This window comes from Chaetura pelagica, unplaced genomic scaffold (genome assembly GCF_000747805.2).
Source record: "Chaetura pelagica isolate M959 unplaced genomic scaffold, ChaPel_1.0 scaffold1064, whole genome shotgun sequence".
Lineage (NCBI taxonomy): Eukaryota > Metazoa > Chordata > Aves > Apodiformes > Apodidae > Chaetura > Chaetura pelagica.
The window spans coordinates 738,384-756,578 of record NW_009953063.1 but is presented as its reverse complement, the minus strand read 5'-3'; the positions used below and the strand labels follow the sequence as shown (position 1 = coordinate 756,578).

General features: G+C 48.4%; 1 protein-coding gene across 1 annotated transcript in view; it reads right to left on the bottom strand.

Annotated features, from left to right (window-relative positions):
• Positions 1-938: 938 nt before the first annotated feature.
• Positions 939-18,195, bottom strand: part of GRIK3 (glutamate receptor, ionotropic, kainate 3) — a 187,085-nt gene continuing 169,828 nt past the window's right edge. Inside the window, exons 11-16 of the mRNA XM_009996702.1 lie at positions 14,694-14,917; positions 9,688-9,806; positions 7,654-7,871; positions 2,471-2,693; positions 2,014-2,264; positions 939-1,259 (exon numbers count right to left, since the gene is read on the bottom strand). Coding sequence (XP_009995004.1) covers positions 1,065-1,259; positions 2,014-2,264; positions 2,471-2,693; positions 7,654-7,871; positions 9,688-9,806; positions 14,694-14,917 — 1,230 coding nt within the window. The 3' untranslated portion in view covers positions 939-1,064. The remainder of the gene's footprint in view (positions 1,260-2,013; positions 2,265-2,470; positions 2,694-7,653; positions 7,872-9,687; positions 9,807-14,693; positions 14,918-18,195) is intronic.

The following is an 18,195-nucleotide window of genomic DNA, read 5'->3' as shown; positions in this document are numbered from 1 at the left end:
CTAGTCCAAAACCAGCCATTCAGTCCTCTCCTGATCTGAGTGTGAACACAGCAGAGCTGCAGTTCAGTGCTGCTGAATTTCATGGAAATTGGTACCGTTGGGCTCTTGGAAGAAGCTCTGCTGTTGCTGCAGCTGGTGGGCTCAGCCACTTTCTGTGCTCCTTTGCAGGAGAGAATGAGCTGTGTGGAAAAAGGGAAGGAGCTGAGGACCTGGAGATCATGATGGCACCCTGGGCACAGGCTGGGGGGCTTGGCACAGGTTATGTGGTGATGGCACTTGGACATAGCAGTGGCTCCTTTGCAGCCTGTGCTGTCCCATCCCAGGCCAAGAGTTCCGCTCTGCTCAGGCTGACTTGTCCCTTCGTGGTCACTGGTCTTGGATCCACTACTGGACCTGGGTGTTGCCTTCTCCCACCACTGCCCACAGGGACTTTCAGCTGCGGGTGTCAAGGCCAGGGCAGCCCAGAGGTGAAGGGCGACCGTGTGCTGCCCGAGGAGAGGCACAGCCCTGGCCATCACGGGCCTTCCTCGTTCCCTTTCCTGGACAACATATCCTAGATGTGCTCTGGATGTCCCTGTGGAATAGACACTTGCACGGACGCTCACGCTGCACCCAACAAAGTGTCTCTCTTATTGCCATGCTGAGGAAGCGCTCGGGGCTCCTCGCCCGCAGAGGGTCAGTTTGGCTCAATTCTCTTTTGCTTCCATGTGTTTTCAGTATGTAAACATCAGACTCCTGGATGGTGGGGTGTGCTGTGGTTGGGCTCCATGAGGCCTGTGGGATCTAAGCCTTAAAAAAAACCCCAACTAAACAAAAAATAACCAAAACAAAACAGAAAACCCCAAGACCCGTTACAGTCTGTGTTTGAAGTTCTTGCTTCTGTGCCGGTGATGGGTGCCATGTTGCAAAGGCCTTGTTCTTGAAATGAACCAAACCAGGCATTTTTGTTCTTGTTTGGTTTTTTTTTTTCCTTGTTTTTTTTTTAATTCTTTCTTCCCTACTTAAAGAGTGCATCCAGCCTTGTCTGCTGCAGCTCCTTCCCTCCCGCCTCACACTCCCATTCCCTAGGGAAACACGGGTGCCAACCCAGTGTTGCAGGTCATGCTGTCCTTCCCGGGCAGGCGCCGGTCGTTGAAGGTGTGCATGTTGATCACGGCGTCCGTCTTCACCATGACGGGAGGCGGGGGCTTGTGCTTGACCCGGCGCTGGCAGGTGAGCGACAGCCGGAGCTCATCAGCCATGGCGCTGCAGAACGAGCGCTGGGGACAGCGGGAAGAAAGGCACCGTTACCCAGGGAAAACCTCCTGCTGGCCTGGCCGTGAGCAGGAGGAGGCTGAGATCAGGCTCTGCTGAGCTCTGGGCTGCGTTTAAGGCACCAGCTGCGCTTGGCGGGACTCGGGTGGGGCAGGGGGCTCTAGCTGAGCCCTCTCTCCTCTGGCAGGAGTGGTACCTTGGACACGCCAAGTCCTGCCAACAGGGCGAGCTGCTGTGGTGCTGGTGCTTGAGGTCTGCGAGATTTGTGTGCTGGGAAACAGGGGGCTATTGAATCCTTCAGGGCTTGCTAGTGGGCAGTTTTCCTTCATCTGCCTAGTCCGTTACATGGGCAGCTTGCTTAGATTGCTGGTCATGCACACAAATGCCCTTTCCACTTGTTGTACCATGAAATGCAAGGAAGAGGGAAAACCATGAAAGCAGACCTGGCTTCACAAGCACTGATCAGCCACTGCAAGGGGGGTGGGCTGTTTGTCTAAGTGCTGTAAACAGTGGTTAAAATAGTATGAGGCTTCCTGGTGTCCCCTGACCAGTTCCTTGAGGCTCTTTGAGGCTACCAGAGTGGGACAGGAGCTGTGAGCCTCAGGGAGTGGCATTTTGGGGTGCTGGGGTGCCCCTGGGCTGTGGGCACTTGGCTCTCCAGGCAGCAGGGCCAGGGCTGAATCCCTCTGCCTGTCTCCCTGCCTGTCTCTGGGGCCACGGGACAGGATGTGCTGCTGGTGGTGCCGGGGGAAGTGGTACCTGCTCACGCTCCGCTGTTTTGCGCAGCTTGTAGATGAACTCCACCATGGCCACGAAGACAGAGAGCACCAGGCCTGCTGCCAACACGATGAAAATCCCACCGATGTTCTGGATGCCCAGAGCACTGGCCTCCTTGTTCTCATCCTCAGGGCAGCCGTTTCCTCGCCACCACTTCTCCTTCATTACGTGCAGCTTGTCCTCCTCCTGGAGCTGGAGGATGGCAATGGTGATCTTGTCTCTGTAGGGTGACCCTGGGGAGGGGGAGCACTGTTACACACGGGGGGGAAAGGAGGACAAAAATCACAAAGTTGGGAATGTGTCTGCACTAAGCAGGGCTGGTCAGGCTGCTCTTCGACAGGCAGGCAGTGTGGGCTTTGCTATTGGGAAATTTGCTGTTGGGCGTGGCTGCCTTATGCCATCTGTTGTATCTGTGGTCACCACCCTTGCTGTCACTTACCCATGGGAGTGCCAATCCCGTAGCCTTTGGAATCAATGAGCCCCCCAATCTGAGTCAGGTTGCAGTTCCTCTGGGTGATGTACTCGATGGTGGTGGATTCCATCAGCAGGGCATAGTCAGCTGTGAGGGTTCGCTGGATTCCTTCCTCATTGTTTTTAACAAGTGCTGTGGGTTTGCTGCTCATGAAAGCCCACATTTTCTCAAATGTGGAGATTTTAGATTTCTGGAAAAACAATATCCCCCCACCCCCAAAATAAGAATGAGTCTTTTATTTGCTGAAACCTCGGGTCTTTACAGTAAATGATAATAGCGGTTTGAGAACAGATCACGTAACAGAACTGTTAACAATTTGGTCTTGTCTTAAATTCCTCCCTCTTTTCCCTGCCCAACATCGTTTGGCTTCATGTTGCTGTAACAAGAGGCAAAGGTTCCAGCACACACTGTGCAGACACTCGCCAGTCACTGCTCCAGAGACCTTATCCTGCAGGTGGAGCTGGACCAGGCTCTGGCCTCAGTGAGGTATTGCCTGGTCCTGCCTTGCAGAACTTGCTGGTGTCACAGCCTGTCAGCACAGCTGTGCAAATGTAATAGCTTCCTCACCAGAATTTTGTGTATCCTGTAATGTTTCTGCACAATGAGAGAATACAGAACATTTCAGGAGGCATGTTCTTCTCTTTTGCACACATTCTATTATGTTTTTGTCTTTCTTCAAGTAATGCAAGGAAACGTGTCTCCTCTGAGGTACGTGCAACTGCCAAACAAATCTAACATACCTGTGTAAACAGAGGCGTAGAAATACTCAAAAAGATTGTCTTACAGCTAAAAATAAAAATGGATGCCTTTTCACTATCAGCAGGCATTCTGCTAAAAAAGGAGGAATATGTTTTTAGCTTACTATTCACATGACTGTCTTCTAGAAAATGTGCTAGGTGGGAAGAAATATGTTTCTCTAATGTCTTTCCATTACATTTGAAATATACCATTTATCTACGACCACTCTCTGAAGTGTCTCTAAGTAGTCTGTCACATCACTGCCTTTAGCCTCAGAGAGCTCCCCAGGAAAGGCACATCAGCTTTCTCTCTTTGTTCCCATGGGTGAATGTAGCTCTCATCAGCCCAATTCTGTACATCCAGTTGAGCTCTGGAAAAGCCCTTGGATATTGAGGCTTGTGCTCACGCAGCTTCTTTATGTGCCATTCTTCTTTGCTGCCTAATTTCTTGTTTTTCCTAGATCTCTTTTTGCCTTCTTATTTTATGAGCCAGCTTAGTCAGCCAAAACAACCTCCTCTGCAACGCTACTTAGCAAGAGTCTGGAGCTGGCTGATAAGTTGGAGGGACTGATAAGTCTTTGAGCTTTGCCTTGAACAAGGGTAACTGCTCAACTGCAGCTGCACGAGGAGTTGCTGTGGCAGGAGCTGCACTTCCTGCTTTAGCTGTTATTGATCTGCAGTTCAGGTCTGTCCTTCCATAGGAAAGCAGATGGAGCCCCATCCCATCCCAGCTGCTGCTCTTACATCTTACCCTCATGTTTTGGTATCGCCCAAAACATGCCAGCATAGGCTTTCCCCATAAAAACACTATAAATGAGGGTAAATTAGCTAAGAACATAAGTGCCTCATCATGCTTTATATTTCAAATGCTTTACCTGTCCACCTCCTTTTTTTCAGGATCTTTAAGGGAGGCTGGCATGTGGCTCAACACCCCAGAGTTGGTTAGAGTGGCACAGTGACAAAGGCTGGGGACCCTGGGGGCCTGTTCTCCTGACTGAGATAACCACAGGCTCATTTATTCTCAGTTAAAGCTCTTGCTTGTCATAAGCCACTTGATGAACCTGCAGCAGTGGATGTGCTGGAGCAAACTTCATTCAAGAGGCAGGATAATTGCCCTCACTTGAAAATCTGGGCCAGTGCCTGTAAGGTAGATTTGTGGCATCTATCAGACCTCAAAGAGCAGCAAGAAATGTAGCCTCCAAAAGGATTATTAAATATCTGTGCATTACAATGGGTAATTGAAATGAATAGCATACTCAGCCTGTTGATAACAGCTTGTTTAACGTTTATATATTTCACATCAGAGGCCTCTGGGTTCACTGGCTCTCCCTTTCTCTCCTTCTCTTCCTGCGTTTAATGCTCCTTGGGTGTTGACACAGAGCTCTTAAACAACATCAGTGTTCTCCCAGTTTAAAGCATAGAGCAAAATAAACTGGCAAAAAATCAATAGGCTGCATTTAGTGAAGCTAATAGGACTTGCATGAGGCATTGTAGTTCTTCAGGCAACTTAAATTACATGAGACAGGGCTCCCTGGAAGACAAGAAGCACTTTTCTCTTAAATCACTGCTTCTGACCAGCTGAAAGGACTGAATTGTGTTTGGAAATGCTTGGAGAAGCCCAGCTTTCTGTGCTCCCCCTGCGCTGCTTCGAGCCCCCTCTGGGCATCCTGGATGGGGGACATTGGGCTGGGGGACCCGTGGAGGGTGGGCACCCCCATCAGGGTGGGCAGTCCCCTTGCTGGAGTGAGGCCAGAGCTGCTGGTCTCTGGGCTCCTGCCCAGTGAAACCACCCAAAAGAGATGGGGGCACAGGCTGAGCCCTCTCTGGGGGTCTGTCTGGCCCCAGCACAGGGGAATCTGTCCCCAGCACAGGGGGGTCTGTCCCAGCACAGCGCTGCTGCCTGCAATGGCCTCGTCCTCCCCAGAGACACGGAGGTGGTGGCAGCTCCTCCAGGGAGGGCAGGTGGCTCCACACACGTTCCTGCTCAAGGCTTCTCGGGCTCTCCCCAAAGTCTAAAACCTGCCACCTCCTCACTGGGAATTTATTTCCTGTTAGTTTCTATAACTTGGCTACCCTGAGATAAGAATGCTCCTTTTCCAAGAGAAAATTCCCCAGCTGTAATGCTCAGCACAGCATGGGCTGTTTGATAGACCTGCCTATTTGTTGGAAGTCCAATTTAGAAGCGGTTGTCAATCCCTGTGAGAGCAGTGAGCAGTCCCAGGGTGCAGGCTCCAGCTCCCACCCAGCCCTGCAGAGCTCCCACCACCAGCAGATTTTCCTGAGGGGGAAAAGTTGCTCCTTCCTCCCTTTCCTCCTCTCAGAACAACTCAGCCGTGGTGCAAAGGTGGTCGCTTCTTTGTGGGCATTTGGGTGGTGTCACCTGAGAACATACCCTTGAAATAAGCAAAACCACCTTGGTAGTAATTCAATAGTCAGTGAGCAATGCTTATAAATTGTGTTTTATTTTGCTGGGCTTGTGTGTGTGCATCTTGTTTTGCTAGAACTCTTTTACAGCTTAAGTAATTTACCGTAAAAAATCCTTACTGGGGTTAGGTACTGGTTTGAACTGACACTGGCTGTGCAGGGCTGGGTGCAGATTTCTCCTTTATGGAATGGTCATTTACTTTTATGGGCTATGCACTCTGAGTTGGTGGCAGGCAGAGGAGCCTGCCCTGTGCCCTGCACCCTCTGTAGGGGCCCAGGTCCCTCCCCAGGGACAGCCTGGCTTTGCTGCCAAAGGTAGATGAGGAGGAACTGCTTGGTTGCTCTGAAGCATTAAGAAAAATGGCCTGACACTGACTTCTTCCTGGCAGAAAGAATCCCGAGTCGGGAACTCCAAAATGTTAGGAATGATGGAGATTATTGCTAATAAACAAAGGCAGGAGTTTAGCGCTGCCGATCGCTGCGGCCGCGGCTCACACCGGGGGTCCTGCCTCCCTCCTGCTCACACCTCTGAGCGGAGCTTCTCGTTTGGTCGGGATAAATAACATCAGCGCTGGTGTCCTCTGCACCTTAATGACCCCAGTTAGTGCTAAATGAGGCTCAGGGAGAAGAGCTGCCTTCCAGCCCCTCCCTGCAGCAATTGCAGCGATACTGGGGACGCCTCTAAATTCATTCTTTAGAGTCACGGCTCAAGAGTTACCTTTAATAACCAATGCTTCAAGACCAGTCACCCAAATAAATTAATGGAATAGTTTAGAGAAGCCTCTACAAGGCATCTTGCCAAGACATATATGCTTTTTTATCAGTGAAATTGGCAAGAAAGGAACTTTCAGGCTTAAGATTTTCAATTCCAGCCTGTATGAAAAAATAAATTGATTTTCACCCACTGAAGATACTTACTCTTGAGGATTTAACATTTCTGTACAAGTGAATATATATGTACACACATCTACACACTCTCAGTCGTACTCCAAACTGCACATTAAAGCCAGCATTTGTTCAGAGGGAGACAGCATCCTTTGCAAGATATGAAGGATTTCTGGCGTGATTTGGAACGAACGCTAGATGCTGTTCCTAAATTAATTGATCTGTGTTTATTCCTGTAACTTGATCTGCATTGCCAGGGAATAAATAGCTTCTCAAAAGTTCTTTTCATTAAATCAAAATCTGCCAGTAAGGTTGGAAAAACTCTCTCTTCTACTTCCCATTTGCTTAGCTCAGCTGCACAGGCTGAACCTCTGTGGGAGCAAGGTCAGTTGCTGTGGGTCTGCCCAGGGGCAGATCTGTGGTGCTGTTGGGTCAGTGTATGTGGGCTGCAGCTTCTTGGTCATGGAGAAGTGAGGAGCAAGTTCCTCATGAGAGGAGACAAGTTTGGGGAACAGTCATGCAAGGAACAGTGAAGCAATCTGGGCTACATCCCAGTGGGTAATCCCCAAACTGGGTACAGTTTATGTGAATACCTGAGGGACAAGAAAGATATTTCAGCTGTAAAAAATGACTGGTCATGGAGGGCACTTCACAACATCTGTCCAGCTTTAGGTCGCTTGGTTCTGTTCTCTGTCCCTGAAGGCCCCCAGGTCAGCCTTGGGGGCTCTGAGGAGCTCCCCTTGCAGAGACAAGGAGCTGCAATGGGTGAGATATGGAAATAGAGAAGATGCTTCAGGGAATGTAAGATTTTTCTGTAGAGGTTTAACAAGATAGACCTGCCCTGCTGTGCCTGATGCGTGTTTCAGTTTGGGGTGTCTGAGCCAGTATTGGGAACAGTCTCCGAAGCTTAGATAGTGGAGGGGGGGATTTAGCCCCAGTATGAATCTGTGAACTGTCAGGGCCTTGGCAAGGACATGAGGCTGAAACAACCTGCTGGCAGGGAGGAGCAGTGGAGGCTCAGGAGGGTTTTTGTCTTTGGCTCTTTGTTAGCCTGAGCACATTCCATCTCTGCCTGGAAGGTAGGAAGCCTTTGCCTGGTCTCACCTTGAAGAAGGTCATAGTAGCTCCATCCTTCACTGCTCCATACTCTATTTTTGTCTGCTTTGCCAAGTCATCTGCCGAGTCGATGGGGGATTCCATCCTCTCCACCGTCAGGAAGGCGGCAAGGTTGGCCGTGTAGGACGAGATGATAATTAGGGTGAAGAACCACCATATGCCACCAATGATCCGTGTAGACAGTGCTTTGGGCATCAGCTCAGAGCCTGGGGTGGGAGACAGGGAGGAGAAGGAGGGAAGAAACAGAGAGAGAAAGGACTTGTTTTGTATATATGCATGGGTACATTATACCCATACATGTATATATCAAGGATTAGGTTTCACTGTCACACTGTTTTATTGTTCATTCAGAACTGTAATAGCTACACAATTAAAGCCAACTAAAGCCAAATTACCCAGACATCTTGCATGCAAGGAAGTAAGTGGGGGTTTTGTAGCATTTGCAGAAAAACCCCCTCCCTTATTGCTGACCTTGGGTGCAGTGCACAATTTCCAGGAAACATTCAAACTGAAGTAATTAACTAGGCTGCTTTTATGAGATTTAAATAGCAAGCCATTTATGGATTTGTGAGTGTTTTGTTCTGCCATTTAAAAAGTGCTTTGCTTTTCAAAAGACTCACTGTAGGGAGTGTGTTCAAATACACAAGGTTTACAAAGAAAAAAAAAATCAAACAGCAAGAGAAAGGAACTATCAGAGCCCAGAACTTTGAATACTGGTTAGAAGTATGGAAGCAGGAGACCTGTCAGCATAAAAGGTGTAACAGGTCTGGAATGACTTCTGTTGAGCAGACATGAAGGGCTAAATGGGCTGTGCTATTTTTGTAATCACCCAAGACACCTTTTAAAGCCAGGAAAGAGCTTTGGATTTGAAACAACTGCATTCAGAGGATAGATCCAACCTGGAATTTGCAACAAAGACTGGGCTTTGCAAAGCGACTTCAGGCAATGTGCCATCAAAGCATAGCATGGACTGTAGCTTTTGTCCTGAGTGCAGGCTGGAGGCACCAGCAAGCAGAAGAGCCTTGGATATTGAGGACTGCTTCGGTTCTTCTCAAGATCCTGCTTCTTTCCTGTTCCAGCTCTTGCTCTTTGATGCATTGGACAGTATGACATCAGTGTACTTTGAAATATTTTTCTCCTTAGATGCAGAACAGAGTTAAAAAGAATACAGATCTTTTCATTTGTCAGCATCTGGTAAGAGGATGATTCATCCCGCTAAACCCTCTTGCTGGGAACTGTCACTCTCCATCAGGGCAGCCGAGATCTGGGAAGGATCCGTCGCAGGCTGCAGCAGGAGGGGCATGGAGCACGAGCAGAGTGCAGGCCACCAGGCTGCTGCTGTGCTTCTGCTGTCTGGGTACCACTGATACATGGCAACTTCAAGTGTGACAAATATTTGACATTTTCCACTTACTTATATTCCTGGATTTTCTGCAATTAGATCACAGCTGAATTCCCTTCCTTCTTCAGAGCTGCTCACAAGCTCCCCCCTGCTGCCTCCCTAGCAGATTTACTCTATTCTTCCCACCTATTTGTTCCATGTGCTCTATTCTATCCACATCCATTCATGTAATCCCACTCACATCCCATTTCCAAGGCCCCTGTCCTTGTGGTGTCTCACAGCAGTGACACTGGGGATGTTCAGCCTCGCCCCTGGCTGGCAGGCAGAGCTGCCTGCAGGAGCTCCTCACCATCCCCTGAGCTGGAGGGACCTTCAGGCCACTTCACAAGGTGTAGAACGACCAGCTGAGGATGGAAATGGAGACAGACCAGAGGGCAGGATGCCTCACCTTCTGCTAAAGTTGGTTTAAAACAGAGCCAGGACAGAGGGCCTGAAATTAAACAAATTGCTTGAATGAACAGAAATAGGAATGTTCAGAACCTGTGGGATACTGCTGAGTTTGGTGAATTCAGTGGGAGGGGAGAGCTGTGCTGACAAGTGCTTCGGATGTTTTATCTTGTTCTTGTCACAAACAAAGCACATTTTACATTTAAAAAGCCCCGAGGAAAGGCAGCCCCTACCTTGCTGCATCAGGGCACCCATCCCAAACCAGAAGCTGTTGAACAGGGTGAAGTTGTTCTCCACGATGTCTGATCCCGGGTTGCAGGGATGAGCATCATACCACTCGTATGGGCTGAACCTGTGGCAGCACATGGGAAGGGAGAGCTCGTTAGTCGGGATGTGGTGTGAGAAGACCCTAAAGGAGCAGGAAAGAATGAGCCTTAATGCATCTCATGTTCAGGGCCCAGTGACCCCTCCGGCTGGGCGGGTTGTTAAAGAGAAATTCAGTGAAGATTTTCCAGAGTGACCAGCACGGCTGTGAGCCCCATGTCCTGCATTGCCAACTGCAAGGGAATCTTCTGAGCTATCTCGGGTTGCTTCCCCAAAGCCTTTGGTCACTGCAACGCTCTCACACAGCACAGCTGGAGCACAGGGCTGTGGGAGGGCTGGGGACAGACACCTCTGGGGTGCAACAGTCCCAAATCTTGGGGAGAAATGGCATTTCTGCAGTGACTGAGGAGAGATGCTGCAAGGGTTCTGCAGCAGTAGCTGGGACCAGCTGCAGCATTTCAAGGGACTCTCCTGCAGGATTTAGCTAAGGACTTCCCACCATCCTCACAGGAATCCTGCACAGCCAGAGCACCAGCACAACTGGGGAAATTGGTGTCGGTTTGCTGTGGATTGCTGTAATGCTCAGCCCTGTTCTGGTGATGAGAGAACATTTATTCCCTGGGGGGGCAGGGGGGAGGGGGGGCACATTTCTAAGGACAGCCCTGTAGTTCTTATGAAAAACAGAGGGGATTTTCTACGATCACCTCTGCAAATCCTGCCTAGGCCTGGTAGGCAAGCACCACTATGAATGTGGCTCTTTTAGCCAGGATTTGGGGAGGATGCTCAACAGGAGAGATGCTGATATTTTTAAAGCTGTTTATTTACATTTTCTAAGAGTCCCACATTTTTCTGAGAACAAATTAAAAACATAATTGCTATAATTGCTTTTGAACCAGGCATTAATTATCATCCCTGCTTCCTTTTGAAATCCCTGTAGCTTCACAACAGCCCTGTCTGAAAGCCCAGCCCACAATTTATCTGTAATTCTCTGCCAGACGTGCTGCTACCAAAGCTTGTTATTTTATTTCATGGGTGCCCTCAGACAGTGGGTTTTATTTGGCCCTTCTTACTGCCCACCTCCCTCTAGGCTTTAAATAAGAGAAAATCAGAAAGGAAAACAAGAATCAGGCTGAACTCAGACCTGCTTTTGCACACTGCCTGTTCCTTTAAACTTGCTGTGAATGTGCCAGAGGTGTGTAAAGGATGGAGCCCAAACCCTTTCTGATTAATAAAGCCAGAATTCAATAATTAGAGGGAAACTTTCTTGGGCTGCCAGTGAAAGAATACGAGACAGCAAGGGAATTGGTAAGATGAAATGAGCCTGACGAGATGACATGCTGAAGAACTTCAAGGTCTCTGGGTGAAAACCTACTGGTGCTGCTCATTTACAGACAAATACTCAGAAAACTGCAAAGCAGCAACAGTCTTCAGCACTTCTGAAGTGAGTGGGTCCTTGAGCAGAAATGGGAGAATGAAGGGAGACGGGAGCAGAGCCCAGTGACCCCAGGGAACTGGAGCTGTAAGAGATGGAGCTGCTGAGGATTCACCATGGGCTGGCTTCCCTCTTCGTCGGGTACACCATGGAGCCTGAGAAATATTTCATCAAAAACAATGAATATTTTCATCTTGGCCTTTTTGGTAGGGAAATGTGAACATTTCAAAGAAGGTTTAAAGATCTAACATGAAATACTTCTGAGTCTCAGTTGCATCTCCAGAGAAATTTCTTACGGATGACCCAGTCCTCATGGCAATTAAGATGAATATTAAACCCACCTGGCTGGTTGTGCACCCAGGGGTGATCAGCTGCAGTTTGAAGGCTGTGTGAGGATGAGGATGGGTGGCAGTTCAGCCAGCTGCTCAGCCACTGGCAGCCTCACACCACACTGGCCTGGCAAATTACCCCCACAAAGGCCTATAAATTGCTGGTGTTTGTGGCTCTTTGGGGGCTGGACTGGTTAGGAGCAGAGGCTCCATCAATAACTAAGAGAAACTGATTAAAAGGGGAAATGGATCAAATACATCCTTTGCCTGCCTCTAAATAGTCCCTAAGTTGGTTTTAAGTGGCATTGACCTATGATTATAGCATCAGCAGAAGACTCTGGTGCCTAGTTCGGGAAACTCATGTCTCTGAATTAAGGGCTTGTTATTTTGACTGTGGTTTTTCCCGGAGAATTGAATTCTAGAGGCCTTGCTGGGGTCAGAAGCAGATACTGTTTCCATTCTTTCTCAGTGCAGTAAATATTTTCCCTATGAAATGTCTTGCTCTACATCTCTGTGTTAAAAGATCGTTCCTGCAGAAATCTGATTACACAAAATACTTGGTGTTCTTTAAAAGAGCACGGAGACAGAAGAAATGTCAGGAGCAAAACATGTGAAAAAGAAACAGCAATTGCAATATTTTACAGGTTCAGTTTCAGCCAAAAAATAGCCTGATAGGGAAAAACTGTCACATTGTAACTGTAAATGATGTAGAGAGATTATGAAGAAAAACAGAGGTGGAGCCACAGTTCCTCAGGTTTCCATCCCTCAATGTCAGATTTTCCTGTCACTTCTAAGGCGTTTTCCTGTCAGGGGCTGTCCTAGCATTTCCTTCAAGCTTTTCTCGGTATTTCTGGCAATGAATTTCACATGCAGATACAATTTGCACATTTAACATGCTTTGGAAGTGGGATTGGGACAGTTTGGGCTGGATCAGACCATTGAATGAGTCAGGAAAAATAAACTCATAGGTGTAAAGCTGTGTTTGAATTATCCCAAGGCACACAGGCAGTGTGATACTGGATGGCAGCAGAGCCCATCTCGCTGTGCTGCACGTGGCTGACGGAGACCTGGAGGGAAGGGTTTCTATGACTTCTATCAGCCATTGCAATGTTTTTCCTTTTTGTAATTACTTGGGTTTCATTTCCCAGACGAGTTTCTCTTCCCGCTCAGAGAGTCTGTTTTTTCTCTCTCTCACACAAGGTGAAACCACCAAGAGCCATGTCCTGCCCTGCTGGGGTCCCTGGGAGCCTTCCCAGGGGAAGCTCTGCCCGCCTGTCCTGCACTCCGGGTGGAAAGTGGCAGGAATGTTGGGTGTTCATGGCAACGTGACTCTTGTCCCCTTACAAACCAGTGCAGTAACACCCAAGTGCCACCATTTCTGTGCTTCGATGTGCCTGCTTGCTGAGCTGGACCGTGTGGGTTTGGGTGAGTGGCTGCAAGGGCTGTGCTCCCCATGGGTGTTGTGCCAACAGCCTGCAAAGCCATCCGTGCTCCAACAGCCTCTGTGGCACCTCAGGAAAGTGCCTGGAAACCTGGTGCCTGGCCACTTGGTAAAGGTGCATTGCAAAGGCTGGGGAGGGGAACGACTGCAGGTAAAAACTGACCATTGAGGGCTTCTGTGTCCCCTGAGGGTGAAGTGAAGCTGCCTCTGCAGCTCTGCACCCCTGCAGAGGAAGGATTAGATGATGTGGCTGCTTCTGCATCCCAGATGGTTTGGAGCACTAATGCTGTCTGCTAAGCTGAGTTTGCTTTGACAACTGCTGTTATGTGTAATTAGGATATTACATAGTAAACTCAGGAAATCATCTCTAAATGCCTCCATGGACCTGAGGGATGTTGAAAATTGCAGATTTGTTGTAACACGATGGTTAATGGATTCTGGTTTCTGCAGTTTCGTATTTAATCTTTACTTTGACTGTCTGATTGATGTCCTTGGATTAGATAGAAGCTGGTTTCTGCAGGATGCTCTGGGGAAGGCACAGCAGCCCTTGGGGAAGGGGTCTGCACAGAGCCCCACTCTAGGTGTGGGGTCAGCAGGGAGGTTTCTAAAGGCACCACTGGCATAACTTGAACTGGAAGAAATGAGAAATGAGTGTCTGACTGTGTTTGGGAAGCTTCCCTGGGCACGGTATTTATGCAAAATACTTAAACATCCAGTGGGGTCTGTGCACGGCTGGGGAGGCCACGGCAGGAGGGAGGCAAGTGCTCTGTTTTGGTTTGAAAAGGTGGAATCGTATTGAGAGCAGCCCTGGACTGTGTGTCTCATCAAAGACCTTGTGAAATTAATAACGCATGCAAATATATGCAAACTCTTCTGCTTTTAAGTATAGAGATTTTAAACATGCTAATTAGATGCATATTAATTTTGTAAACAGAAAGACTGTCTGCTTGGTAGCAATGGGTTCTCCACTCTTTTGATATAGGGATGGTTTTGTGGGAGCTTTGGGGAGGCTTCAGAGACAGGAGCTGAAAATGGTGTGGGACAGGGGAGCTTTGTGTCCAGGACACAGTGGAGAGGCTGGGCTTCTTCCTGGAGAAGGTGGGTGAGAAGTGACTGAACAGGAGCAGGAGTGGTGAATTATATGGAGCAGGAAAATTGCCCTTCATTATAGCAGGGAAGTGCTAATGAAATGGAAAGGCAATTAAATTTCTAAAATCATTGAAGAAAATACATTTTAAAATTGTTTTGTATGGGAAGTCTGCTCAGTCTGTGGAAATGCCTGCCCTGATATGGCAAGAGGCTTACAGGTTTGTATTAATGAAGCAAACAGACACGAGCACAGTTAGCATGGTAAAGCAGTACAGAGGACAATAAAAGGAGGAAGCAGATTTCCCCTGTGGGCAGCTCAGCTTTGATTTTCACCACAGGGTTTGCATCACCTCTCCAACCCCTCTGAGATACAGGTCTGAAAAAGAGCAGGGCACAGGAGCCCAGCAGTGATGAGCAACCCCGTGTCAAGAGACCAGCCTGCCTTGGTCCTGAACCAAGAGTAATTTCATTTATTGACTGGGTTTAATTCTGCAGCTCCCCTGGGTGGCTGGATCCCTGTGACAGACCAGGCAGCAAAATGAGTCTGAGCTGGGGGGGTCATCTGATCAGTTGGCAGCAGGTGTGGCCTGATGGCAGTGGGAGGTAGCACCAGCATTCCCTTACCTGGCTATGACAAACAGCACACAGCTGACCCCCAGGTAGGCGAGGAGGATGTACATCCAGATGTCAGGAGAGAGGGGGTTGAGGAAGGAGAACACGCTGGGGTTGGTCCCGTTGGGCTTCCGGTACAAGATGCTGACCCCCAGGGTCATGAAGGGCTTGGAGAAGTCGATCGCTTTCTCCCGAACGTGGGTGATGGTGAGAGGAGCAACAGCCAGATCAGCTTTCTGTGCACAGCAAAGGGAGACAGAAAGAGGGTGTTACAGACCCAGGCGTGTCCATCCCCTCAGAAGCACCCCCAGCACTTGCCCTGCAGTGATGGGCCAGAAAACCCCAAAGTGCAGCCTTGAGGTTCCCCCCTCCCTTTGCACAGGGGGTTCATCTGCCCTGCACCTCTGCCTGTGTGTCTGGGGCACGAGAGCACCTGGTGTAACACAGGCCAGTTATTGCAAACACTTCTCATCACCAAAGCAGTTGGTGTGAGCACAGACAACGGGGAGATGTTGCAGCCTTTGCCAGGTGTGATGAGCTCGTTTGACAGGCTCTTCTCAGATGGTCAGAACAATTATATTTTAGAAGGGTATAAAGCATCTGTGATCCTCACTGTGCCTGCTTCTGGCTGCAGGACTCTGTGACAGAGTTTGCTGTGTGCCAGTCCCGCCACTTGCAGAGATGATTTGTTCCTTCCCATGTTGCTGTGTAGGAGAAAGTCGTAGAGGGAGGGACTCCAGAATGAAGTTGCAGGAAGTAATTGTAGCAGCAGGAGGGATAAGGTTCAGTTTCTTTCCTCTCAGTCAGTTTAATGACCGGACTTGAAAGCCTCATGCTGAGGAGGCCCTGGTGTGGGGCAGGGGAGCAGCAGGCTGGGGGGGAGTGAGCAAAACCCCCCATGCTCCCCGTTGGGTCTTTCTTCCAGCCTCATGGGGAAGTGCTTCTGCTATTTAATGGTGGACTTCAGAGCTCCTCATGCTAGAACTGCCCGAGCTGCACAAGGAATTTCAGCTGAGCATATTCTTAATCCTGATTTACTGTATGAAATGGGTTTTCTCTATTGTTTCTGTTATTTAGTAATTTCTTTGCTAGATGCAGTGAGTAACCATATGTAACCATATACAACCTCTTTCAGTTGATTAAGAGCTGCATTCATTTCCTCCCACTAAACATTCATTCAGGTTCTTAAAAAACCCCTTCAGTTGATACATCCAAGGCTGCCTCAATGTCATCTGCCTTGCTTGGGTTTGCAAATCACTCTTTTGGTATCATTGACTTCAGAGGAAATGCAGGAACATAAATTAGGATTGTGAGGTTGTGCAGCACCTCCCCCTGTGCCAGGTGCCCAGCAGACCTGTGCAAGACTTATTTAACATCTGGTTCTGAAATTAAAATTCTGAATTAACCATGAGTAATAATTACCCAGAGATAGAGTGGATTTCTCATTACTTGCAAACTTTAAATCAATATTAGCTGTCTTCCTAGAACATGATTTACTCGAGCAGAAGCTGTGGGTTCACTGTAGAAATTGGTGAAGTTCTCTGGCCTGGGTTGTGTCAGGAGGTCAGACTAGAGATCTTGTTCAATCTCTCAAGTCTATGATGAAAGTCAGTGGAATACTTTAAAACCTGGGAATCTGATCCATTTTCTGTAAGAAGAGTTTCTATGTGAGCTTTTTTCCATTACATATGGATGGGTGTGTGTGTGTGAAAAGGTCTCCTCTCCAAAGAACAGAGCTGTAGAGGTCCTGAACAGAAGAGTTTCAGAAATTCTCTGACAAGGTTAAAAACACAGGGTTTTTCCAACTTGGCTGTTTAGCTGAGCCCTGGTTTGTTTCCTGTCCGTGTCATTTTCCAAATGGAAATGTGTTTCTAAATCCAGAAGTGTCCATTTCAGTCACTGGCATTTGCCAAAACTTAGAGAAAACAGAAACCCTATTTTCCCAATGAGCCCTTTTGTGGTGATACCAGGAAGACCTGAGGGACAGTGGTTTTCAGAAGAGGGCAGGCAGCTGGACGTGGTGAAATTCTGCACCTCAGGAGCAGCCTGTCCTTGGCACTGTCCTGGCAGGGGTGCCCAGCAGGTCTGGAGCTCGGCTGCTCTCCCCGCCTTACAGCACATGAGAATTTTGGCTGGGAAGAGACTGATAAGCCTCCAAAATCACAAGGCAGAAAAGGCAAAATAAATGCAGCATTTACACTCCTCCGCTTCTGCGTGGATGCCCTGACTCAACAGGGAAAACTAAAGGAGATATGAAGGATTTGGCTATGGATTTTTCTAAAGGAGGAAGCAAATGAGCAGTCCTGTGGTCAGTGCTCACTGGCCACTGCCCGTCTGAAAGATCCTGAGCCAAATAAAATGATACAGCAAGCTGAATAACAGCTAGGAGTTTTATGCTTTACCAGAAAAAAATGGAGAGAAATCTGCATGGATGCCCGAGGATTAAAATGCTTTTAGTGCAGAAATAAAATTTTACTGTGTCATTTCAGCAGCTCCTGTGATTTGGTCACAGCTCCGTGTCCTTGGCAGTAAATGTCACACACGGGCAGGTACTGGGAGCCCAGCCTGGTGTGGTGTCCTGAGCTATTAAAGGCAGTTTAGGGCTGCACTTCGATATCCTTTTTATCAATGCACATTTTTCTGAAGGTGGCCTCTAATTAAAGGTTTGCTGACTGAGAGGATCTAAATCAAAACCCACCAAGGGTGAAGCTTTGATTTGCCATGCTCTGTTATTCCAAACCGGGAAGTCAATTACCAGGTCCTGACTGTTTCCTTCCCTCAGCCCCAACTTTTATGCTCTTGCACGGTAAGGTGGGTTTTATTAAAAATGAGGAATTACAGCCAGTGCCAGTGGCTTAAAGGCCCTTGTCCAGCAAAACCACTTAAGCACATGTTTCTGTTTTACTGGAGCTTGCACGCCTTCCAACTCTTATGTATGTTCTTAAGTGTTCTGCTGAATTGAGGCCAAGAAGATGAATTTTGCCAAGGCAGCTCCACACCAAGTGCAGACACTTCTCTATCACACCTGAAAGGGTTTGGATCTCCTTATTCACCCAGTGTTACATCATTTTCATTTGGGTGGAACTGATGTGAGTTCTCTGGGCGCTCAGTGGACGGGGACTGTGTTCTGTGCAGAGATTTTATCTGAAAATGCTCAGTCTTATATTCAGGTTCTCAGTTATGGGGGGAATGTGGCCTGTGGGTCCCAACAGCTCTTGCACATGCAGGGTCCCTGTGGAATCCTGCAGCATCCAGCCCCCCCGGGGCAGAGCTGCCTGTGTCACCGGTCACAGCGCCGCCCACAAGCGGCAGCATCACCAAGATAAATATTTATTCAAGAAAATAAGCTGCCTCTGTGCTTATTTTGCCAATCTGGGTTAGGTATTTACATAAACGAATGATGCGTGTGCTGCCTGAGAGACAGGTAAATACTGCGTATTTCACTTATTTAATGGTTACCCGGTGTCTGGCAGCATCGACTCGTTCCTCCCGCCGCCCGTTGGCACCGCCGGTG